At 43.0% G+C, this 26065-nt stretch overlaps 1 protein-coding gene across 5 annotated transcripts in view; it reads right to left on the bottom strand.

The window, feature by feature from the left end:
* The window catches only part of NCAM1 (neural cell adhesion molecule 1), a 53515-nt gene extending 32099 nt beyond the window's left edge, over positions 1 to 21416 (bottom strand). For 3 of the 5 annotated variants that reach the window (XM_029085029.1, XM_029085019.1, XM_029085032.1), the window contains exons 1-12: positions 21323 to 21416; positions 19599 to 19817; positions 18827 to 18970; positions 17824 to 17961; positions 17203 to 17320; positions 16178 to 16347; positions 15166 to 15308; positions 5725 to 5875; positions 4956 to 5140; positions 4513 to 4609; positions 3549 to 3719; positions 2483 to 2614 (exon numbers count right to left, since the gene is read on the bottom strand). In XM_029085029.1, coding sequence (XP_028940862.1) covers positions 2483 to 2614; positions 3549 to 3719; positions 4513 to 4609; positions 4956 to 5140; positions 5725 to 5875; positions 15166 to 15308; positions 16178 to 16347; positions 17203 to 17320; positions 17824 to 17961; positions 18827 to 18970; positions 19599 to 19817; positions 21323 to 21416 — 1762 coding nt within the window. Of the gene's footprint in view, positions 1 to 2482; positions 2615 to 3548; positions 3720 to 4512; positions 4610 to 4955; positions 5141 to 5724; positions 5876 to 10318; positions 10349 to 15165; positions 15309 to 16177; positions 16348 to 17202; positions 17321 to 17823; positions 17962 to 18826; positions 18971 to 19598; positions 19818 to 21322 lie in introns of all 5 variants that reach the window. The other 2 variants (XM_029085021.1, XM_029085024.1) reach the window with 1 other exon arrangement.
* Between the last annotated feature and the right edge of the window lie 4649 nt (positions 21417 to 26065).

Here is a 26065-nt window from a genome sequence, read left to right as displayed (position 1 = left end):
ACTAAAATTAACAGGCACCAAACAATTTTAGGCAACAAACTGCACATGTGTTCTGGAAACACGTCTCCCAGTTGACTCTTTGTAACTACTGCAATTTGCAATTCTGTCTGTCCATTCATTCATCCATCTTGACTACCAATCCATTCATCCTGCTAGTGGTCTGCTAAATTTTGTATAATACAATCTCTAATGAAAAATAGCACAAGCATGATTCAAATCCTGAAATTAGGGTTAAAAAAAACAACCAAACAAAAAACCCCAACCAAAAAAAAAAATACCAACCCCTTTCTTTTTTACTTCAGTTTCAGAAAGCTAAAGCAATGCAACAGCAGCTTCATAAAGCTTGCCTATGCAGTCTTGGGAATAACAACAGTTCACCACAAGGACACATACTTTAAAAACCAGAATAATGCTCACTTAGATAAAGAGGCTTCTTTTAGCTGCCACTGAATAACTCTGATTTGAAAGGCACAAAGCTATGGAGCATGCAATGTTTCACTGAACCCAACTGACAATTAAACATATTAATCAAATCTCTCTAACTCATTTTGCATTGGGAAGGGGGGAACATGCATTTTTTTATTTAGTATGAGGTTTATTTATTTATTTGAGTATACAATCTACACAAGTGCTGGAAGACTGTTCAGAGACTATTAATAGTAAAAAGTATTAGTGAATACAGGGAATAAATGTGATTTTTTTCTTGATGTTTTTGCTGTCAAAATTGTGAAGATATTAAAAATTACAAAGTTTTTGTTTGGCTCTTAGTTTGACTCTAAATGAGTTCTGTAATTTAGCTAAAACTTTATCTTGGTGGTTTGTTTGGTTTTTTCTCCGTGAATTACCTACATTTCATTAAAATTCGAATTTTTTTCATCGATTCATTAACATGAAGCCTTCCACTACTCCTCTCTGGAACGGACAAGCTAACTATTGTTATTAGACAATCACTAAGTTAAATATTTGAATGGCATGCTTTACAATAAAGACAAAGATGTTAACCCCTAATTCTGTTCTAAAAAAGAGCAGTGTTACCCATAATAGGATGTCTACTCTAGTGTCAGTCTTGTTAGGAAATAGACAGTACCAGTTACTTCTTTTCTAAAGACTCTGAGAGGAAAAAGGTACTAGATTAAAAGCTAACGTTATGTATGTTAGAGGAACACTCTAGGAACATAAAGAGAGAGTGAAAGAAATGCAGAGTGAGGCACTTACTTGAGTGAGGGATGCCTGCAGTTTTTCCATGGATGGAACACAGACAAAAAGAAAAGACAGAGATAGACAAAAAAAAAAATGTAGAAGAGGTGAGAAGAGGAGACAAGAGAACATGGAGCTGGAAAATCAAAATACCACCAGCTGTCTCAAATCCAACCCTAGGGAGTAGGGTATGTTACAGGAGTTATCACAACAGACTGGATCAATTGTGAGGGCTGGCTTACTGCACAGGGCCTGGGATTTCCAAGGAACAAGGCACGTATATTATCCCATACTGCTCAGCAATTTCGGTGAGGCAGAAGTTGGCAGACAAAATCAAGACCATGCACAGCTCACAGGGCCTCAAAGCATGCACATACATGGGCTAGGAAGAGCTAGCTCTGGATTCGGGAGAAGATCCTGCATAGTGGTTTCAGAAGAGCTATGAAACAGGTACAGAAGTACGGGTGCAACGGTGGGAAGAAGAATAGGCTGAAGATTGAAATGCAAGGGGAATGGGAAAGAATAATGCCAGAGGTTGTGGGCAGTTGAATAGAGATCCTAATACTTGGATGAGGCTGTGTACGAGGACTGCCACTCCCCTACTTGCTTTTGTCACATCTTCCCTATCCACTCTACCCTTTTTTTTTCCTGTCTTTCTCTCCTTCCTGTCTTGAATAACTCTCTGGTATTTAATTCTTGCCTCTTTTGTTCCTGGTTGAAACAGGAGGTAAAGAGGCCACAGCAGAGCATCCTGCCATTGCAGTGGAAGTTTACCCAAGTAAAGCAGACAAGAGGGTGTGGAAATCACTTTACATGCTGCAGGGGCAACTTAAAGCAGTGATTTGTGGAAAAGAGAAATCCCCCTTCCTCCCCTTGCGCAGTTCATGGCTGAGTCCTGTGCTGAACCTTTTAATTTCTGATTTGCAAAAAAACCTGCCTTGTGACAGTGAGATTCCCTTCTTTATGACCAATGCTCTTCTCAGCTCACTGCCTTTTCTTATTAAAACTTTCCATTGCATAGCTCCTTCTCTTTGACAATATAAAGTTTATACTAGTAACCCAGGGCACAAACTAGTGCAAATAAAATAGTTCCTTCTGCCTCTTACCCTGGCAGAAGATTTTAAATTAGTAATTGAATTCACTACAATCAAAACGCACAACAAAAACAAAGGGTGCAGTAAGGTCTGCAAGAGAAGAAGGTGTCATCCATGCATGGCAGAGATTCCCTGGAAAGATGCAAGGAAAGAGAACCAGAGAAGCAGAGGGAGGTCTCAGTTTTACTTACGAACTGGTTGTGTCTTGAAGTCGGATGGCAGGCTAATCTCACCCACACCCTTGCCATTGACCGCAGACAGTCTCACAGAGTAGGTTGTTTCAGGTTTCAGGCCGGTGATAGTGATCATGCCCTCCACACTTGCTGTTGCAGAAACAAGGGAGGAAAAGCAACGAAAGGCTCAGGCTTTAAGTCAACAGGAAACGCCATGTTTCTATCACACATTTTGCCACGCTCACCCTATGTAACAGAACTCTCTTCTGTGCCCAGCCTTGCATAAACAGTGCGGCAAAAAGAAAGGTTAGAGCTACCACCTCTGTGTCAACCAGCTGATTAGAGGTGATACGAGGAAAGAAATAAGCTCTATTTTTCCTGCACAGACACAAAGGGAGAAATGAGAAAACCAAATCTGACCCTAGCTATCATCACATCACTCCAGTGAGGACCTAAAAGAAGAATTTCAGTTCCAGCCAGGATTGGAGCTGGGAGATTCAGCTCTGAAATAGAGCTCTCTCTCCTCATAGTCCTCCCAAATCAAAATTCCTGTGGTTTACTGCACTTCAAGATATATTTTAAGCTGTGTGTATTCCTATAAATTGCTATAATGAGACAGGGTGCAATGGGAGTTAAGGCTTGCTTCTGGAATTGGAGACGTTCCAAGGGGAACTGAAGGGTAACTAAAGCGGCTGACAGACAAGGCTTGAAAAGCTTTCTGTAGGAAGCCCGCAGTCACTCCCCAGTCAGTAAGTGAAACCTCATTCAATACTAGGCACAGGGTTCTCCACCTTATTCAGACAGGATGGTGCAGACAAGGAAGGGACACAGAGGTGAACACAGTGCTACAACACACACCCTGTGTGAAGGCAGAGAAGGCTGGTGCCCCGTCACACACGTAGAGCTATCAGCACAGCTGATTTCCAACTGAAAATTCAAGATGTCACTGCAAAGCAAACATTGAAGAACTTGTCTGGGGCCTTAATACAGGAGCTGAAATTGCAAAGCTATGGAACCCTTCCCAAAAGGGAACTCTTTGGGAGATGCAGGGTGGGGGAGGTAACACCTTGTTTTATCATCCTACCTTCTTTTGCATCATACAACCTCGAATGCCATTCTCCCTCGCCCAGTGCCCTCCATTCTGCTTTGTACTTGAGGATGGGCACCCCGCCGGTAGCTTCAGGCTCATCGAACTCCACCTGGGCAGTACTGGAATAGGGCTCCACTCTGTCAATGGAAGGAGAGGACGGAGTATCTGGGGGAGGAAGGGAAAACAAGCAGTGATACAGAACACAGCAGGAAACAAGCTCCAGTGGCAAAGAAAACAGAGAAGTGGGAATATTAAACCCACCCTTGTCATGGCTTCCCAAAGGAGAGGAGAAGGGTAGGCCTGAGGCTCCCCTCAGGAGGGGAAGGCTGTTAAGAGGGCTTTTAAGAATGCTAATTAGACAGTGCAGAGACCTTCATCTTGTCTCTCCTTTAAGAAGCTAGAGACTTAGCCTTCTTCAAAAGGGGACAACCAGAGCAGAGTAGCAAGAGCATCCTGGATGCTATTCTGTCCCTACAGTCTCTTCCATAGGGTACTCCAATAGATAGCTTGGCCATTCCTAAATCTGTCTCTATGACAGCCCTGAGAGGACTCCAGAGGCCCTTCCAGTCTGTCAAGCAGTCACATACCGGGTCTCTTTGGTTTGTACACGGTGCTGAGGTTTCTGTCTTGTGCTATCTGTTCTATTAGGGATATCTGGCCAATTTTGAGAAGCACACGTGCACATATGCAACGGCTGTCAGAAATCAAAGATCACAGCTCTGTCAAAACGTACTGGAAGTACAGAAAAGAACGAGACCCCTCAGAAACAAGGAAACAGAAACTGAGGATCTTGTTACTGACAACCCATCCCAACGCAAAAACCTGTGAACAGTCTCTCTGAAAGTAGAAGCTGGCTCTCCTGCTACCTCACCACCACAAACTAGGAAAGAACAGTCACTGTCACCTCGACTCAAAGGTTGCATACACGCTTCCTTATCTCCCTGCCTGGGATGCTCACCTGCCTGCACAAGAATGAACTCTGAGGACTCCTGGCCAATGCGGTTCACAGCAGTGCAGTTATAGTTCCCAAAGTCATTTTCAGAGTCTGGTGTCACCTGTGGAAGGAATGAAGGCTCATGCTCGGATCACAAAACTCTCTTCACTCTGCAAATGCACTCTGCATTTTGCTGGGGAGAGAAACCACAGCAAAGTACACGTGCTACCACTCTGAGGCTGGCCACAGAGGGGAGAACTGCAGTGGGCAGAAAAACAAGGGCAAGGAAGGGTGGCGTCTTTTATGACCTGCTTTTCTTAGCATTTATGTGCCAGGAACTTCATACAACTACCAACAGAGTGCCCTGACAAAAGACCTAACTCCTTTAAGAGCAGGAACCCAAGTTATTTGATAGCACGGAGTCTTCCTGACTGCATATACCTTCTCCCCTCCTTGCTTTTCCTCACCTCCAGGTAGCTTGCTGATGGAGTGTTGTAGATCTTGATGTTGCTGTAGTTGGAGCTGGGAAGCAGCTGTCCATCCCGAAACCAGGAGATGACAGCACTGGGGTAAGCAAATACCTCACAGGTGATGTTCACTTGATTACCTTCCCAGGTATAGACAGCCACAGGGCCCTGAAGCTTGGGGGCATCTGAAATACAGACACATTTGTGAAGGCAATTTGAGCAAGAAAATCTCCCAGAGCAGCCAAGTCAGCCTCACTTTAAAAAGATCCCTCGACTGGGGTTCAGTTTAATGTGGAGAAGGGAATCTAATACAGGAAACGGGAACTGTCTTCTCAGCTAGGGGGACCGGGCAGTGTCTTTTGCTAGAGGACACAAGGAGGAAACCTACTCAGTCCCAAAGGCTGCTTCTAAAGCAGCGTGGGAGGAGCAGACAGCATGCTATGCATCTAGGGATGTACATACCAGGAAGTTCTAGGGAAGAACTCTGATGCGCCCAGCATGTGGGACTGTGGGAGATTCACGGCCCATAATCTTCCCAAGGTGCAAACAGTATCCCAGCTGGAGACAGCTAAAGCAAACATCTGCATGTATGCACACAGCAACACGTCTCCAACAAAGTTATTTCAGACTGTTGCTTCCCATGCCCTCTACCTAAACAACACACATTTCCCTAGCCACAGGTGCCTCAATCTTGTCACAGGAAATGAAAACAGTCCCCCTCTCTACGAACATGAACAGCCTCCCCGCCACCCCATCCTCCACTTCTTACACTGCACTTCAAGGTACATGGCTTGGGAGTCCTGCCCGATGGTGTTGCTGGCTATGCATACATATTCTCCGGCATCTGTGTACTGAATTTCTTTGAGAGTCAGGGACGACACCCGGGCATGGCTACGTACTATGATGCGCCCATCCAGGGTCTGGTAGGAAAGGAAAAGAGAGTTAGAGGCTGAGCTCTGAGCCTGTGGTGCAGACTAAAGGGGTGGGAACAAATGCAAGTCTACCTCACACCAATCCTCCAGTGCTCAGTACTTCAGAAGTGATCACCTGAGGCCAGGTGAAATTATGGGCACAGAGAGGCATTTCCAAAAGCAACAAGAAGACTCCTTGTTGCACTGGGCCAACTGCAGTGATTCAAAGCACTCAGGAGAAGGGAAAAAAAATGAAGAACCAAAGTATCAGATGCTACTGTGCATCTGAGGACAGCTGGGTAACATCAAGCTTCTTCTCAGAATGAGAATTGCAGAGATCCATCTCTGGTTAAAAATTTTTGACAGCACACTCTTGTAGAAAACCTCCCCAACAGCTACTGTTCCTGCTCAGAGAATTCAGGCCTTCCTCTTCTCTCACCGATACTTGTTTTATTTCAGTGTCCTTGAAATGGCATCAATAAGAACAGATGCAGAGCTCAGAGCTGAATCAGGCAAAACGACAGCTCAGAACTTTGCCCTGAATATGGCACTAGAAGAGAGCAAGGTACAGTGAACAGGGCAAGAAATCTATGTCATCCTTCTAGAGACAACCCTGCCTCAAGGTCTTGTGATGCTTCACAAAAATTCTAGAGCAACCTGTATTGGTTATGTGAAATTGAGAATTTGCTCTCATGTGGGGAGCAAGAAAGTGTGGGGATGTCAATGACAGAGAGACAAGGAATGTAAAATCCAGGCTACCATCTGCTCAAAGGGATTGCAGCCACCAAGCAATCCCATCCCACACTTTTTTTTTTTCCCCTCTCTCTCTCACTGATTTGTGACCAAAGCTCAAGTGCTCTCTTAATACATGAAGCACATAAGGCCATGGACTGCTCCATTCACCCTGGTGCTCATGCTTCAGCTTGGAAGCTTTAAAGCATCAACTCTCTCATCTAGTTTCCAAAGTGGCACAATCACAAGTGAACAAATTAGGTACTCTCATAGCTGTGCCATCTGCTGCAGCCTGCCACACTTAGTGCAATTAATGCTCCAAGAACATTCATTTTCTTGGAAGGTACAGGACAAGTACTGAGATTATGAGTAAAAACCCTGAGGATATTAAACAGGCAAATGCACTGAGCTGTAGCACAAAGTACATCCCTGGTATCTCAAGCAGTCAGATCCTCTGGGCCTGAAGCCTCTTTCTGTTTTGAGCTAGTGATCTCAATCTCTGAGACTGACAAAGTTTCTACAAATAAATGTAATTACCTCTATTAGTTCTGAATACTAGTTCATTTGAGTTAGTCAGATTTCATATGCACAAAAATAGTATCCTTTGATGACACAAAAACAATTAGATGTATTTTTCTTCTCTCTTCTACCCTGCACACAGGTCTACTGCAATCCCCAACCAATGCCACAAGCTACGAGCTCCACTCCTTCCCCTGTGCTCGGTCCCACATGTTGCTGGGAACAGTTCTTTATTTCATGTACACGTGGTATAGTGCACGTTGTTTCCTAGAACCAGGGAAGGATCCCTTAAAAAGATGTTTTGTGTAAGATACTGTGGTATCTTACACAACCAAATTCTGCTTTTAGCTTTCTTCACTGGCTGACTATATTATTATCCTTTTGTCTGACTTGTGATTTGACTCCAAAATTAGCTCACTTCTGAAACTATCGCAGTAGGATGCATAAATGTCAAGACTCCAGATCTTTTAGCTCATGAGTCGGATGAATACTCTAAATACTTGTCTCTATGACCCCATCAGCAAGCAAGAGTATAAACATGGCAAAGTACCAGCACACGATCGCTAGAACGAAGGTAGTTTTATATCCAGCGTCACCTGCCTTCCCCACAATTTGTCAAGATCTAATACAAACAAAAGAGTACTAGACAGTCATGGTAAAACAGTAACTTTACAAGTAATGCAACCGATTCTAAAGATGAAGCTTTGTTTCTTAATGCCAAAGGCACAAGCAAAGAAAAAGAAAGATCAGGAAAAATACTCCAAAGAAGAAAGAAACATCTATCCAAGAAAGCATGCCACTAGTTTTCTTTATTCGTATTTCAGACCACCAGATGCTAACAGTTCTTGGCTATTAGAGATACAGGATAGGTAGAAACTTGTGAGCCAGATGCACACATGTAATCCCTTCACCTAGCCTCTAGGATTTCAAGGAATTTGGGTAACAAAATGCTTCATAGTAATGGGGAGACAACCCAAGGTACAGAGGCAATAACTCATGCCATAGCAACTGCCACTCTACAGAAAAGGGTATGATGGTTCTCTGTGTAGCCAGTTACTACAACTTATCCTGAGAGGCATGCAGATGTTTTTCTCCAAATTCTGACAACAGCATGTGGAACACAACTGCTATGTACAAAACGGGCCCAGGTTTCAATACTTCAGTGCCAAAGTGGAAAAGGAGAGACAAGCAAGAAACACATTTCCCCACCCCCCCACCTTATTGATTTTTCAGTCCTTTCACAAACAAGTATCCATGACTTAATTTCACGCAGTCATATCTTCTCCTCAGCCACTTTCCACACAGTGGACATCATTACAAAGCAGCACCTGCAAGCCCTGATCACAGCTACAAATTCCAGTGAAGGAACACGAGTGGTGTCCTCTAGCTCTGTGCTTGCACTACACTAACCAGAACTCAGCTGCAGCTCTTACTATTTGTATGGTTGCACTAATTCCCAGTTGTCAGAGAGGCATCACCAGTTTGTGGTATAACTGAGGTCTAATTTGGTTGTAACTGAATTTTTTAGCATCTGTTCATGATAGTGTGGGGTTGGTTTTCTTAATTTTTGTTAGCATATATGACTTTCAATAATTCTCCAGTACATGCAGGACCAGAATGGTGACCTCAGACATTACAGACTGTGCACAGTAAGCAGAACTGCCTGTGGTTTAGCAGAAGAAGCAGCTGACTGCAGTTGGGCCTCCAAAGAAAGGAAAGCAAGATTTAACAGCCATATATGCTACTATGCCTGTAGCTCATATAGACTTCTTTAAACTAGCTAATACATCAATAAGGGTGAAATACTTAATGCCAAGTATTCACTCAGCTTCCTGAGAACTGAACTCCCTGCCGCTGGAATACACTGCTAAAAGACCCCGTGGTAGCTGTTTTAAAGCTATGGCTAAGGAAGCTGCAACAATAAGCTTCAACAACGTTCTCACAGAATCCTGCTTGGATATTTTAAGACACAGAGAGAAACTGAGAGTCAGCAAGCTCAGTAGTATCAGTGCTCATATTAATAAAAAGCTTGAGACAGAGAACACAGTGAAAACACTGGGGGTGGGGGGAAGGAGGGGAGACAGAGACAACTGTAATAGGAATCAACATAAGCCTGAAGAGATGCAACTACTCAAATTCCAAATGCTTCAATGCAAACTGATCTGAATATCCGATGCCTCAACTTGTCACAATTCCTCTATTCCAACAGATTATTTTGAAGTAAGAATGGGCAGTATCTTTTCAGCCCCATATGAAAAAAAGGCAGTGATGCTTAAGTTAGAGGTCAGCTTTGTTTTGGCCACACTAGTCTCTATAGTTTTAAAAATAAAAAAGAATTCAGGCTACCCAGAGCCTCCAAAGTTGATCCTAAAAACACAAATACGAGTCATCCAGTTCTGATAGCTAATTTTGTTCTTTACTTGTCCCCTAGTATTTGCATGGAAACATACTTTCTGGTCCATTTTGAAGCAAGAATGCTACAAATCAGGTGCACGTAAAGGTACATTATTGCTTTTAAAATACAGCACTGAATGTGACATAAACCAGCTACAAAGCACGTTTGCACCAAACCGTGTTACTGCATTACCCCACACCCCCTCACTGACCCTTGCAAATCAAAGACAAATAATAATTTAGCAATTTGGAGCACTTTCTGGAGCAATATAACTTGTAAAAGATTTCTCTGCATTGATTTTGAAATGGAACATGATGCAGTTGTTCTTTAAGAGACTTAAGGAGTACCATGAGCAAACAGATGAGTTGGTTGGAGCAGAAGAGGCTATCTTTGAAAAAAAATACTTTTCCAGAATACCCGCTCTTGCTAATTTTTCAAACTCTAGAAAGGAGATAAGATTCACGCTGGCAGCACAGAAGAAAATGGTGAAAGCAGTATTTGTCAGATTTTACATTGGCTTTTATTTTTAATTTTTGGGGGTTTTTTTTTAATGACAACCAGAATTACTCACTCCCAACACAGCTAGTTTGCTCATCCAAAAATGCATTACTACATGCCAAGCAACTTCTAACTCTAAAAGCTGTTTCTTTTATTTACTGGTATTTAATTTGTTCATATTATTAATGCTGGTTTAGTTGGCGTGGTTACTGGACTAGAGATTCGTTAATCTGTAATGCTTAAAAAACAAAAGCAAAAAAAACCAAAAAAACCTAAGAAGTTTGCTAAAGGTTTGGTATATCTTATACCTCTTGTTTCTCGGGCCGAGTCCACGAAGCCTGGAGAGAACAGATATAGAACAAAACAACAGAAAAAAGCAAAAGTTTATCAAAAGATGGTTTTAGGTATCACACTGTATGCAGCACATTGCGTTCTGTGCACATGCAGGCTCCAAGTCGTATATCTCACGTGTGTGGGGTTATAATTTCCATTTCCCAGTATAACCTCAATTTTAGATTTGCATTCAAAATTTAATATCCTAGAAATTGGTCTTAAAATGATTAAGCAAAGGCTAATGATACCTAAAGACTGCATCTGTTTTTACATATCGAGTGACTATTTCCCTTGTCACATCTCAACCATTTCTAGAAACCTGTTCCCAGCATGCTGGGGATGCGATTCTGATCACTAGGCAACTAAACTGCAAAGATAGTTATGGAATTGGTTTTCTAACACTGGTTTGTTAGCCACCCGCACACACTGATTAACACTCATATTGTTAATGTGATCATGCATTTGTCCATATTTTTACATGCATACTGTGCCAGGAGTAGGAGACTTTGAGCGGCAGAGCACTGAAACAATATGACACCCCCCCCACCCTCCGTCCCTCAAGGCAGGAGACAGCAGGGCAGAACCCTGCACTTCCAGTTGATAATGTCCAGCTCATTATGCTTAGGGGATGTGAGCTCCCAGTCCTCACTGGGTTTGGGACAACCAAACAACAGGCATCAGTGAAACATGCACAAGCCTCACCAATAAACATACATTTGCCATTCAGAAAATGCCATCAACAGCGGGGACCATACTCACTGAGGTCCAGAAAGACTAAAGTTGCTAGCTTACATTTTTACTCTATAATTTATCTTTCAAATATTTTTCTTCTGGTCTCTATTTCAATTACACCTTGATCCATTTCAGTTCAGGAGTCAAAAATCACCTGCTAATATCACAGCCATGATGGCATAATTGAATGTGAGGCACAAGCATTGCTGACATGTGGATATAACAGCATACACAAGAGTGACATTACAGAAATGGAGATGACAGCATAGGAAATGAGAATAAAAAACATAATACTGTTTCCACAGTGCTTCTAGTGAACATTGTGAGATTTGAGTTAACATCTGGTACAGACAGCCTCAGTTTAGAATGTCTTCGATAAAAGCAAGTTATTTGCCTGTAACTAGAGGTCTGTAGCAAAGCCACCTGAAGAGCAGCTCACCAACAGCTGCATGGGCTAGGACACTCGCATCATCTGATCTTTTCTATGTATATATATCCTGTTGTGCACGAGTTTCTTGAAAGCTGAACAGAAAACCATAATAATTCAGCATAATCCCTTTTTCATGTACCCGTCATTCTCTGTATCCGAGCAAGCCATGCTAGCCAGGGAACTGCCCATGCAAGTCCCATTTCAATCCTACTCCCTGAGTCTCTATGGTGTCAGCACAGATGGAGACATGTTTTTAGCCTTTGGTGTTCAGCACTTGTTGATCTAAAGGAAGATGAAGGAGGAAAAAAGCCTGCTCCCACTTTCCTAGAGTTTGCTGTTTCTTTGTAATGGCATTTGTGGCTGTGGGGAAAAAAAGGCAGGACTACATTCTCCATCCTGTAGAGTTTCATACTAACACTCCCTCACCAAGACAAAGAGATACACAAGCTCTACTCAGCACCACACAGCAGACAAAGGGGGAACCAAGAGCCTCAGGCATGCTAGCATCTTCCTGTCCCTTTGGAAGCAAGTAGTTAAATGGGAGCATCTTCAGAGTAGTACTCTGAAGAGCAGCTAGAAATTGCCTCATCCAGAAATCTGACGGAAATTGCCTCATCCAATGTACTGGTTGTACATGTAACACAATCTGCACTAAAATGGTAAAACTTGTGTATATCAATACACAACAGATCAAAACTGTATTTACTGAATCACAGTTAGTATTCTGCTAGAGCAACAGAAGAAACATGTCTCTTAAAGGGGTATGAAATATACTGAAAGTGATGAGGAATATGGCATACTGACTTCATCAGCTTTACATCTGTTATCATTCAAAGAGAAAGCATTTCTCTTCCCTGCAATGGCACAGTAATAAATACGTGAAGAAAGATAAAGCCAAACCATTTCCAATCATCACGCTGATGACTTTCCAGGCCTGTTAGTTCTTGCTATGTTCTGCAGGAGTCACAGACAGGAATCTCAGATTGACAGGGCAAAAGTTTCTCCTAAGTAGCCTGTTCCTACATTCACAACCAAAGTAAACCACACTTAAGCAATTTTTTTATTATTATTTATTTATTTTAATTTTACCTGCTCACTCTGCAGGGCAGAAGAGTGCAAGCTGTCAGCTTACCAGTAAGAGGAAGCTTCCACCATGCCAGTATCTGGAAGCTTGGTCTGCTCATCTGTATTGCTATACAGTTGCCAATCATCTGATTTTGCTAGAGCACAGTCACAACCACTTGCCTTTGCACACCATCCTCAAAGCAAAAGATTGTTTGTCCAAGGGGTGCCACGTTACGCAGGCACAGCCATAGAGAGGTGAACCTTTCACTATGCATGCTAGGACATCAAGAGGTCTCTCAGGGAAGCATGGGAACGTTGAAGTAGTTGTGACATTACCAGCCTAGATTTTTAGGCTATAAACACCTCCTGGCCCTTGTCCGCACATGAGACGGTCTCTGTTCTTGGACTGAGAGGGGGTGGGGAAATCCTCTAAGCCAGAGAGGGGTTTTTTTACCTGTTTGTTTGTTTGTGTGTTTGGGTAGGTTTTTCTGAAGTACCAAATGTTCATGGGAGTTAAGGCACCTCCAGACCTTTAAAAATCTGTACTGAATCACAGAATCACAGACTTGTTTTGGTTGGAAAAGACCTTTAAGATCATAGAGTCCAACTGTAAACAAAATGTACAAAGGTAAACAACATATAGCAAGACAGATGCATCCAAGTATCTAAAGCATATTCAAAAGTAGGGCCTGATAATTTTAAAGATAGTATTGTATGTCCCACAAAGACCATCCATTTCCCTGTGCTGTCCCGGAGACAGCAAGTAGGTGGTAAATTGAATATATGCATTTGGTTGTACATGTAATGGAATGTTTATCACAGCTATTTTGACCTGAGGATTTTCTGAACATCTGTATCATTCACCTAAACTTATAGCACAAGATAGAGAATGGGAAAAAGTAAAAAATAAAACAGACACACAAAAAAATCCCACCTAGAAAGTGTACAGTAAGATAGAAAAAAAAAGCTTTGCCCTGAAGGTTTGAACCAATGCATGAGACAAATAAAATCCTTGATTTTCTCCTCATCTATATAAGAAACTATTGGAGTATTAACATTTTCCTTAATATTGGTCACCAACTTAACAGCATCAAACAGAATATATGAGAGTCTCAAAAATGGTTAGCAGTTTTGTCACCGAGGTCTTATGAGTTTAATTGGGCTGGACAGACAGGACTCTCTGCAAACAGGCTGTCTGACTGACTCCTATGTGATCTAGTGTTATTTCAGTTTTTAGATTCTTCTCCCTGTTACAGCTCTTTTCCATGGCTGTGATCCAAACTCTAGTGCTAGAAGCACCAGAGCACTTAGCTCCTCTCACTGATCTCCTAGACAGAGACAACCATGAATAACCTTATCCTGCCAAATCAAGTCTTCAAGTCTTGCTGTAGTGAGAGCCCAAGCCAACAGCTTTAGAAGGCAATGGAAAATCTCTCTAAACATTGCAGGGATTTACACTAGCCCTTGAATCCAAGAGAAGTTTAAAAAGAATTAAGGCTGGAAAACTTTAGCACCCTGGTTAGTAAGTTACACATTAACAACATGGTCAAGAGCTGACATGATGGAAGCAATTGAAAAAAAACCTCATTTAGGAGGCTATAGTGCAGAATGGCAGCTGTGTGGATTACTGATAGCAGATACCTCTGTTGCTTTAAGACTTTCATAGTCTGCCAACTGCTGCCTTCAAATTGTCAGAACCCCTGGGATGCCCAAGTTAGCTGAGCCTTGAAGCATCCTGTTATTAGAAGACTATTAATGAGCAACAACTCCTTACTCCAACTTTTGTCTAGGCAGTCTTTGCCTCTAAACTGCCTCCTGATCACCTTATGCAACTATTATGAAAAATCTACAGTAATACAGCACATCCCAATCTTGTCTAGTCAAGGGGAATCATGGTCAATAAAAAACCCAACACACTTAAAAGAAAAACTGCTAATTATTTTTGCCTTTTAAAAACAAAATGGCATCGACGTGATCAACGAAACAGGCGAACACAAAGGCAGTCAGGCTTTTGTGCTTCAGATACATGCAGTACTAGAATACAATGCAGGGGCAAGAAGGAATTAATTTTGGTCCACTGCATCTTTGAGAGGTAATAACCTACACCTCTCCACCTGCAACCCTCCCAGATCATATCATCATCATGATGATGACAGCATGGACAACACTGGAATTGGGGTACTCATTCCCACCTCTCAGCTTGGAAACAGAAGGGAAAAACCCTTCTATAAGCTTCCTGCAACCGTAGGTCCTTTTGGAAACTCCTCTGAAAAGGGTTCAAGGCCTATTGCTTTTCAAGTTAATTCAACTCAGAATGATACCGGCAGGAATTAAAAAGCATATCCTCAGTTCTCATAAACTGAGACGGCTCTTTGTACAAAAGGACACCTATGTAATTGCTTCAAGCTGTGGAGCCGACCCTTTAACAAACAGTCTGTGCAGGACTGCACGTGTTCTCACTACAGAGAGGGGAGTCACCATGATTGCCATGTGCACCTGCATGCAGCTGTCATGCATTCTGGATCAGCAGAGGCAGGCGGATACAAGCTGCACTGATCCCAGCAAATGAGAGCAGGGTTTTGGGAAGGGTTATACCTTGTCTTCATTGCTGATGTTCCGGGTGGAAGTTCTCCAAGTGATGGAAGGGATTGGGTCCCCAGATGCCTCACAGGTCAGTGTAATCTGATCCTCCAGCTCCATGGCTGTTTTATTCTCCACATAGGTGATTTTGGGTTTTGCTGAAAAGAAAAAGCAACCTTCATTCAGTTGGTGCTCAGAATGAAGCTTCCTGTCAGCAGCCATGTCTGAAACATGCAACATTGGGGAAAAAAGGCTTTTGAATTGGCACAAGTTTACTGCCATATGAGGAAGGAAGCAGAGTGACATTGGAGAAGAGGGTACTTCCTTGCAGAACTAGAAGACCTTTTCTACACATGCTTACAGCTGAGACTTGTAAGAAAGGACTAGAAGAGGGTTTATCTGAGGTAGAGCCCATTTAACAGTGTACAAATGATCAGTTCCTGGGATTATGAGCTAAGTCTTTCACCTCACTGCCTACTTCCTCTGCCTCAAATTAGCCTTTTGATAAGCAGCTTTGTCAAGTGGCTGCAAAGGGATGGAACAGGGAGAACTATATTCCTCAACACTCCCAGATTCATGGAAGGTAGGAAAGCTGCTGATTCATTCCTACCAGCTTGAGGTCATTCACGCAGTGGTGTGGAGTTTACCTCCTTGTCAGGTTATAGCACGTCCCACTGACATGCTAAAGCTCTTTTAATAGCAGCTTTGGTTGCATTAGGATTCAGCCCTCTGGGGCCTGCAAGATATTTCAAGTAGTACGTGAATCTCACACCACACCCTGCACAGGACTGAATTTCTTTTATCAGAGAGGAAGCAGAATGGAGTTGGCATCCGTTTCAAACACACACACAGGATCTGTTGTACCTAGCACGATGGCAGAGTCGCACAGCACTACTTGGGAAAGCAGCAGCTCTGGATATGCCACATCAGGCATTAACTGGGATAAGTAGGTTACTTCTGGCTTGTACTAATGTGCTACCAATAGCTAACTGGATTGGAAAGTGGGGGACAGTAAGAGCACGTTTACCAAAGACTTTGAGATGAATGGTGGCATCCTGCTCGCCAGCCTTGTTCTCAGCAATGCAGATGTATTCTGCTTCGTCGTTCTTATCCACCTTCTTGATGATAAGCTCGGACCCGTCGTAGTTAAAACTGTATTTCTCTTCATCATCAGCCTGCTCTATTGGCTCGCCATCCCTGCAGGGCACAAAGCACACTGGCTGTGTTGGGGAGGAGATGCAAAGGCTACTTGTTAATGCTAGAACTGTGTTGCTACACTGAAACTCCTCAGGTTGAGAGGGACCTCCAGCTTTTCCATTTTTTGATCCATTCCTAATCTCTGGTCAGCGTGAAGCTTCCTCTCTATTTGCAGCTTGACAAAGGAAGCAACGGGACAGTGAAAAAGTGCTATTTTTACTGTTATTCCTGGTTTTCCTGGAAGCAGTACTGGTTTTGGCTGGGATAAGAGTTCATTTTCTTCATAGTACATCATATGGCACTATGTTTCGGGTCTTGTGACCAAAGCAGCATTGATAACACAATGATGTTTTAGCTATTGCTGAGCAGCACACACATAAGGTCAAAGGGTTTTCTGTTTCTCACACTGCCCTGCCAGCAAGTAGGCTGGGTGTGCACGAGAAGTTGGGAAGGGATACAGCTGGGACAGCTGACCTGGCTAAACACTTGCTAGTAAATGGGAGGTAGTGAATTAATTCCTTATTTTGCTTTGCTTGCATGCATAGCTTTTGCTTTATCTGCTAAACTGCCTTTACCTCAACCAACACGTTTTTACATTTTACCCTTCTGATTCTCTTCCCCATCCCACTCGGGGAACACGCAGTGAGTGGCTGTGTGGTGCTTAGCCACCTATTGGGGTTAACTCACAACAGAAGCTAACTGCAATTCCATTATGAGGCCACTCCTTCTCTTGTGAGAAAAAGGAAATAATCTTATTCCAGTTAAAATGTTGCTTTCCCTCCAGCCTGGTTTTCCAGGCCTTGGTGAAAACATGCATGCTCACACACAATCAGGACATCGCACACAGCATCTTACTTTGTCCACGTTACGGTTGGCTCAGGAAAGCCATCAGCATCACATGCTAAGGTGACAGACTGGCTGAGGTTGGCAGTGGCATTCATAGTGCTCTGCCTGGCACGCACAGAAGGAGGTACTAGAAGAGAAGGAACCCACATTCGAGTTAGAAAGGAAAGAAGATGTGAGGAAAAAAGCAAGCCCTGGAAGGCTCACTGTAAATCTCTGCAATATACACAGATGTCAGCAGTAAGTCAAACCCTTATGCGATTGCCTGCAGGTTTCAATCAGCAGGTTTGATGCACGAGCTCTCCAAAGCAATCAGCACAGGGAAGGAAGGGCAGGGGGTGGGGAGACTCACAGAAAATCAGTACTGTGGACAAAACCACTTGTGACTCCCAGCAAGATCAATACCTCACTTTAAGTCATGAGACACTTAAGGTTCCTCTTGACACAACAGTTTCCTGTAAATATCTGGTAAACACTCAATTTCACAGACATTTTTATTTGATACAGCAGAAAAAGATTAGTAAGCTGATGGTAAACTGTGAGCATGAATCTAAAGTAACACTTCCATCAGCAGCTTGGAGTGCAGGTGCTACATATCCCGCCCCTGTACTAGGCTTACTCTAAGCTGCTCACCATTTACGATGACCTGAATATCTTTGAAGTTGATCTCCCCACGAGCCAAGATCCGGCCCTCACAGCGGTATGTCCCTTCATCTGTTTTCTTGATCCCCCGGATCTGCAGGTAGTTGTTGGACAGGACTATAAATCGAACTAGAAGAGACAAAAGGAAGGTTCATCCAAGGATCCTCAGGAAAGCTCACCGCAGGTAACAGGTTCTTCTCCTCTCCTTGCCCTGAGACAAGGCTTAGAATAACAACATTTCCCTTCTCATCATTTAATGGAGATGCTGCTGTAGCTGGGTCTGACATTGCCAAGAAACAAACCAGATGTGGGTAGCAGGTGAACTGCTCTGGTGCTTTATACCATAAGTACACACAGAGAGATAAACAGATAAATATCCACACACAAACACATTTTACATTTACTTAGTATCAGACAACAAGCAGTTTGAAACTTGCCCCTCTTGCCCAAGGGTGGCAGAGTTCAAGTCTTGCTGCAGGTTCCCTTGTGCCTGCAACAAGCGAACGTGGGAAACACAGCTGAGGCACGAATGCCCAACTGGAGTCAGGGCTCTAGAGTCCCCTTCTGCCAGCAAAATGCCCCTCTGGCCATGACAGTCTGCAGCATTTTAAAGGGAAGGGAAAGTTTCTTGGAAGGAGCTTTTAGCCCCTTTTCCTTAGGAAAACTCGAGTGTCACAACATGCAGCTTTTCTGTCCAACAGCATTTCTTTTACCTGATTTTTTTTTCTACTATTCCTTCGCCTATTCCAGTATCAAAGCCTGACAGCAGTTTCTGTGGGAACATTATTGTCCTGCCGTTGGCAAACCGCAGCACCTCAAATAACTAAATCACATCCTAAGACCTAGTGCTAGGTACAAATTACTTCTCTCCTCCCTTGTGACTGCCACCATTTTGTTCTCCTGACCCACTTCTGTGAGCCTGATTTGAGCCGTGTTGGGAGATGGACATTTGACCCCTTAATGGACAAGTGCCAAGTCACCTCTTGCGCCTTACCATCTTTTTTTAGGATAACATCCCTGCCTTTGTGCTTCCAGATGATGGTAGGAGGCAGTGAGCTGACCACATCACACACAATCACAGCATCATCCCCTTCTTTGAATTCCTGAGGAGTGGGAGCATTCTTGAACATCAGCTTTTCTGAAAACAATAGAAGGAGAAAGTCACTGCAGCTTTCTCAGCACACCTCAAGCTGTGTTCCTGACTCAAGCCTAAGGGAAGCAAAGAAACCCCAGAGGACATGTTCTCAAGAAATCCTCATGTTCCTGAGAGGAGGATAAAGGTGTGCCTGAGTCAATGCACTGCACTGCAGCACAGGAACCCCATTTTCCAACCATGTTTCCCAGATATATCAGTGGGCCAAATCAATACTCTACCCAGCTCACTGATTCGTCCACACTGAAAACAGAAAACATGACCTTGGGACACAGGACGTCTGTCTTCCATAAAAGCTGCTTTCTCTGCTTACTCCTCCCAGACATTTATGATGTGTGAGAATCTTCTCCTTCTACCCTGTGCTCTCCTGTCTTTCAGAAGAAGTTACGCAGTCAACATACTGGTAAAGCCCTGACAGCCCAAGGTCCTGGTTCCCACTTCCCCCTCAAAACCAAGAAAGGAGAAGGCTGCATATTCTGGACACTGCCTTTCTTTCCACCCTCCTTCCCCTTTAAAAATAGCTTTTTCTAGAAGAGAAAATGGTTGCCCCCCTAATCTTGCCTCATACATGTGCAAGGTAGACCAGAAAATAGCCTCGGAGCCGCTCTCTTACGGAAAATTTTCACATTGACGGTGGCCTCGGAGTCTCCCTCCTCCACGCTACTGACAACACATTTATAGATGCCAGCATCATCAATGTTGGCGTTGTAGATGGTGAGGGTGGAGGAGAAGTCATCATTTCGCACCACTGAGATGCGCTGTTGGTTCGGCGTCAGCTTCTCACCGTTAGGGGAAAACCAGGAAATGTCTTTGTATTTGGCCTCCCCTGCCACTAGGGACAACAAAAAAAACCAGTGCAAATTGAAATGCATTCCCAACACATCTGCACAGAGGGTATTAAATACAAGCAGTAGCACTGTTCGGAAGACTGACCCAGGGGAAGGGCTTCTGGTACCTGAGAAGCAAGCAAAGAAAATTCTCTCTCACAGCACTGTGAATGGTCAGCTGCTGTCCTGCAAAAATGATATTAGGTTGGTTTTATAATCTAAAGGGGTGCGCTCATTTTAGCCCAGAATGGCCTTCTATGCACCCTGGGATCCCACATCCCGGACTCTCCGCTAGGCAGATCAGTCCAATAAATAAAAATCTCTTCCTGCTTCAGCTCCATCACATTTTCAATAAATACCCATATTTGCAGTCTGGCTACTTTCTGCACCAAAATGGTGACATTGCTGTAGCAGCAGTTCTGGCATCAATCAGCTTAAACCTCCTGCTGCATCCAGTGTAAATCAGAACTGTTATTAACCAGTTCCAGGTTGTCTTTTTCTTGCAGCTCACGTCTCTGCGTTGCTCAGTGTGGCTTTGTTATTTGAGACAAAATTCTATTATCAGAGGGGTTTTAATTGATCCCACAGTTTTCTGAAGGCAAATCTCAGCACAACAGCACTTGCTCAGAGTATACTTTCATTTTTAAAGCACTGGCATTAACAATTTACTCTGCAGTTAAGCACTCCTGGATCAGACAACCTTATTTGTCCCAGTCAGTGTGCTAAGGAACTGTGGTCCTCTGATGGCATTTTGCTCCCAGAGCTCACTATAGCACCTATTTGCTCTGTGTCATGCTTCAGGGTGCTATCATGTCAGTGCTCCAACATACTAATTCCTACCATTAGAAACCAGGCCAGCCACTTTCAGGAGAACCTCTGAAGAGGACACAGGGATGACAATTTGGAAAATGCCATAAAATTGTACGCCCTGCTTTGGGGCACGTGGATTGTGTCAGCACTGCACCACACTGTGCAGGAAAACAGCCTGGGGCAGTTAGTGGCCCGAACAAACAGTAAATTGCATCACAAGAAAAGCAGGTTTTTGGCAGCATTAAAATTAGTTGCAGAGGTAACAACTCCCAGGTAACCGGGCACTTCCCATTACTGCTGTTGGCAGTTGATTAGAAAAATAATTTGGAAAAACAACTAGCTTAATTCTAAATTCAAAAGATCAAAGAGCTGTGAAATGATGCCAAGTGCCATTGTTGTGGCTATTGCTCAAGCTCAGAGACAACACTTCAGTACCTGTTTTTTCATTTTAAAACCTGTTTGCTGGATCTGCTTTCTCTTGCCAGTTCTCAAGGGGAGAATGCATTTATTGTTTCCAGCAAACAGCATGTGTTGTCTTTGCTACTTAAGTCTTATAAACCATAAGGGCATATGAGAAAGAAAGAGCAAGAGATCTTGCAGCTAGCCCTGGCACTGGCGCTTTTAGCCCAGAGTTAAGATATCGATAGACCTTCCCAGCAAACCCATATGGAGATAACTGATGCTGTAAGTAATCACTCACCCTGACATAAGAAGAACTTGGATTCTCCAACGCTGATCTCTCCCTGGCTTGGAACAATGTCCACTTGTAGAGAGGCTGGAAAAGAAATGAGCATGCAGAAGATGGTTAGACAACAGGAGTGATCTTCAGCTAAACCAGCTTTGCCAGCCTTCCAATCCCTGTGGCTCCTTTACTCACCCAATGGAAGAGCATAGGGTGGAGCATTCTTGGCTTCCGTAAGCATTGCTCTTTATCAGTATTTATCTGAACATACAGTGCCCTGGACACCTGAGGACCCAAAAGAAGTTCTTAACATTCAGAGTTGCTTCCAGCCCTTTATAAAACCACATGCAATGATACAGAAAGGGCCAATTTACATTCAAGTCTCTACCACGCCGCAACACTAGGGAGTGCGTTTGATGTACGCACCAGAACATCAAGTGGCCTGTAAGGACTCCCCTGAATTCAAACTGGAACTGGCTCAAAGGCCCATCCTGGCAGCAAATACAAGTTATCTTTGCTTTGGAGACTTCCTGTCGCTCTGTATGAGACCATATTCATACAAGTCCCAGTTACCATCCATCACAAATGCAGAATGGGAGTCACTGGCATACTCTGGGTCCTTGACCTCCTACTCTGATCTTCCAGGTAGAAACCTGGTCCAATCAGCCAGCAAGTCAAAGGTGTTTATGGCAGACAGAGCACACCTGGATTAGGAAGGACATTTCCTCCAGTATATACTGCCACGGATTATTGACAGTTTGTGATTTCTGCCTTCACAGTACTGGCTGAGACTTGCTTCCAAGATGATCCAGGCACATCTCACCCAACTCCCTTCTACTGCAGGGATGAAGATATTAGCAATGCTAATAATTAGTCTCTTCCACTGTCTCCTCATGGAATATCATCAGTGCTTCAGTTTTTTTGTTAGTATTTTTCAGTTGTCATTTTCTTGATTTTTTTGTTAATTCAGTTTAGTTTAATTTTACTTTTAAATAAGAGACTGAAGGTGTTTTGGCAGCAGAGATGGAGCAGATGTCCCATGGACCCGAGTGGAGTATCTATTACATGCTTGTCTGAAATTGAGGGAGCCTGGAGTCAGTGAAAAGTATTGTACCTTCTGTGCTCCCTACAACCGAATTCAGCACAGCCTCAAAGGAATCATTTTAAAAAATAAACCAAGTTAGATGATAATTCCAGAGAGAATATTTGAGGATGCTGTTGCTGAAAGAAACCAAAATTATTCTCAGAGGTTTTCAAATTCCCTTTGGACACCTTTATTTAACTTATGTGTTTTGTCTGAGGGTACTCTCTCTCACTTCCCTTGCACTTTTCAATGAAGTACACGTTGCCCTTCTAGCTCCTGCATTTAGCTGGTTTTATTTCTCTCAACTATACCACTTTCATGTAATTCAATCCCAAACAGAACTGCAAGTACAAAAAGACAAATATAATAAAAGACTACAGTTTTATTAGATTCAGCACAGCAAGGACTAAATAGGCTACTTCTATAGGCTCAATTTGTTGTTTTTCTACCAATCTTTCCAACATCCGAATTTTACATTTGGAATCACGGGCAGGTCTCTGCTGTATGGAACGAGTGCAAAAGTACTAGGAAGAGATGTTAAATGTCTCAAAACCAGACCTCCGAGTTCCTCCAGATCAGATTTCTATTTTACAGTACCATGTAAACCATTTATCCTTCTGCATTACAATGGAACTAGGTTTGAGCATAGACAATATTGCAAACTCCATTTAGGTCTTTGGGCAGCAGCTGCAGCAATGTGCAGTGATGCAAACACTCCACAATGACATAACAGTGGTTATGTATGAACATTCCAGAAGCTGGGGGCGTCAGCGAAAACCAGGCACTTTTTATTAATGGGACCTTTTTACAGTGTTTTCAAATTATCCGTTAATCTGTCTTTTATGAGCTTGTCTTTGGCATGTAAGTGATAGCTCCTGTTTAGAAATTAAATTTACAGAACCAAGAATCCTTAGGCTCACCTAAATGAGAACAATTTATTAAGGAACATCTAGAGCTCCTGGATGAACAGCCAAGCGTTTGTTAAAGTTCAGAGGCTCTGATAATTGCGGCTGTAAAAGCCTTCTCACCTTCACTTGGAAAGTAAAAAAAGAAAGGTCAACATTGACAGCAGAAATTCAAAGTTCAGTTTTTCTATCTGTATTTAGATACCTAAATTAAAAGTTGGGCTTTCAAGAAGAAACAACTGCTCTGAGCAGCTCTCTAAGGAGTAGGTCAAGTCTCCTACCTCAATAACTAAGCACAGCTTAGGAGCCTACATTTGGAATCCCACTACTGAAAAAACCTTTAATTTTTTTCCCTCATTTACAAAAGTGAAACTGATTAGCATACTATTTTGGAACTGTCACCAGAAACCAAAAGCAAAAAGTCAAAGATGCTGAATTTATTAAAACAATCCTGTTTTAGTACAGTGAGGGAGAATCAACAATCACAGCAAAGCAAGTCAGACAGCCAGCCGGAGAGCTAACCAAATTTCTAGCCTGTGTTGTGTACAGTCCACTATGACTACTTATTTTCTGATCTGACATGTGAGAAAGGAAAGCATACCTCCTCATTTTCATATTCATTTACAATCAGCCTTCCACAGCCTACCCAAGCAAGCACAATGCCCTTTTCCCCCAGCAACATCATTGCCTTCTTCATAGCATAAATTATGACCCATTAGGCAGAAAATGTAATTGGATTCTGGCTCTCCTCCAGCTATAGCTTAATGCTGCCGCAGCTCTGTGGCCTAACAAGTCCAAGTCAAGTATGAATTTCAAAAGGTCAAAATGAAAAGGTTTTCTTTTGAAACCGCAGCCATTAGCTTGCAGAAAACAATCATCTTCATTGAGCTATTCCTCTACAGCCAGAGCACTTCTCAGCAACTTTAGTGCAAACCCTTTGTCACCCTCTCTTTTCATGCCGTAGCGCACGAAAACCCTTCTCCCAGAGCAGCTAATTTTACCTCCAGACCACAGAGGCATTAGTTGCAGCTGCCAAACACACCTGGGTTTTTAAAGAAACATGCACTGCTTCAAAAATGAAACCCTGTTTGTCTATGCCAATGGCAACATTCCTCACAGCGCTTGGGAAACAGCCGTAAGGACTGTGGATGTGAGACATGAAGTACGCAGCTATACACGGAACCAAGGAGCGCTGCCCGCCGTCATTAAAAAAGGACATAGGTAGTAGGAATTTCTGATAAGGTATCTGAGCACATTTCTTTAGCCAACAACCATTCTGACACAGCATTTCCATTTCTCTTCATAAGTAAACTGGAAGCAATTAATTGGAGCCCGTGGAGCTCGGCAAGGGAAATGCAAGGTCCATGCTACTATTCTAGTTTTACTCTCACCAGATTTTAGCAGGCTAGACTGAGAAATGCTAGCATTCCATCTCAAAAGACTGGGATACAGCAGGAAACAGAAACAATGCAGCCAAGATTCAACTGAAAGCAGAGGTTGTGAGCACTGCATGTTCTTGTTCTGCCTAATATTCACAAGTATAGCTGTATGTCTTCCCTAGCCAAGAGGCTGTCAGAAGGAGGGAACGTTAAAGTATCCCTTGATCCCTTGAGTAGTGGCAAGGGGCTTATTGCAGCCCCTCTTGGCCTGTTCAAGACACTCTTCTGAGCCCTGAACTTTTTATCAACTGTGAACAAAATGAAGTTGTGATTGAATTCCTCCACAGCACTGCCTTGGAACACCAGATCACCCCAAGGCATTTAGACTAGTCATCAACTTTTCTTTCTATTCAGCCAAACGCCACTAGCAAACAGTAGGGTGCTGGTAATATGGCTTTGAGCTAATTGAGAGCTAATATAAATTCACACCTCTTTTTTCTTTCTTTTGCCACTCTACACTATATAAATATACCAGTGGACCTCTTCTACGCTTTCAAGAGTTGCTGCATGCTGGGAAGGCAGTGGCAAAGGCTGGGGTTATTAATGCCTTTCGTTCCATTCTCAGGTGCTTTCTGTTATAGCTAGAAATGAGGAAAAAAAAGCTCTGTGTAAAGTATTGAACTTTTCATCACCCCAGAATTCAGCATCTGTGCTCTACCTTATATCTTTGTTATGCATGTCTGTGCCACAGTAGATGCAAAGAATAGGAAGAAATCACACAACCACAATGGAAACATCTTACTGTAAATACAGCCAAAAGGGCCAGGCAAGAGATCTGAGCTCAGGCAACAATGTACAGTTCCCAAGATTTTCCCTTGTTTTTTAATAAGGGCTTAGCTCCTTCTGTGGCCAGGCAAGAGATCTGAGCTCAGGCAACAATATACAGTTCCCAAGATTTTCCCTTGTTTTTTTCTAAGGGTTTAGCTCCTTCTGTGCATTTTAAGGCCAAGCTGGATGAGGCTTTGAGCAACCTGGTCTAGTGGAAGGTGTCCCTGCTGATGGCAGGGGGGTTGGAACTGGATGAGCTTTAAGGTCCCTTCCAACCCAGACCATTCTATGTTTCTATGTAACACTTGCATTTTCAAGGAGATGGTGACTACATGAGAAATACTCACCGACAGCCAGGATGGGGTTCATGATGTCCCAGCCAAATGAATCAAACCTAGCTTTTTTATTTTCTTTTTTTCCCCCGAGATGGTGACTACATGAGAAATACTCACCGACAGCCAGGATGCGGTTCATGATGTCCCAGCCAAATGAATCAAACCTAGCTTTTTTATTTTCTTTTATTTTTTCCCCCCTTTCCCCCTCTCCTCCTTCAATGCAGTAAGAT

This window comes from Antrostomus carolinensis, unplaced genomic scaffold (assembly GCF_000700745.2).
Source record: "Antrostomus carolinensis isolate BGI_N321 unplaced genomic scaffold, ASM70074v2 scaffold5950, whole genome shotgun sequence".
In the NCBI taxonomy this organism is placed as follows: Eukaryota; Metazoa; Chordata; class Aves; order Caprimulgiformes; family Caprimulgidae; genus Antrostomus; species Antrostomus carolinensis.
Note: the sequence above shows the minus strand (reverse complement) of the source record. Positions and strands in the feature narration are given on the sequence as shown.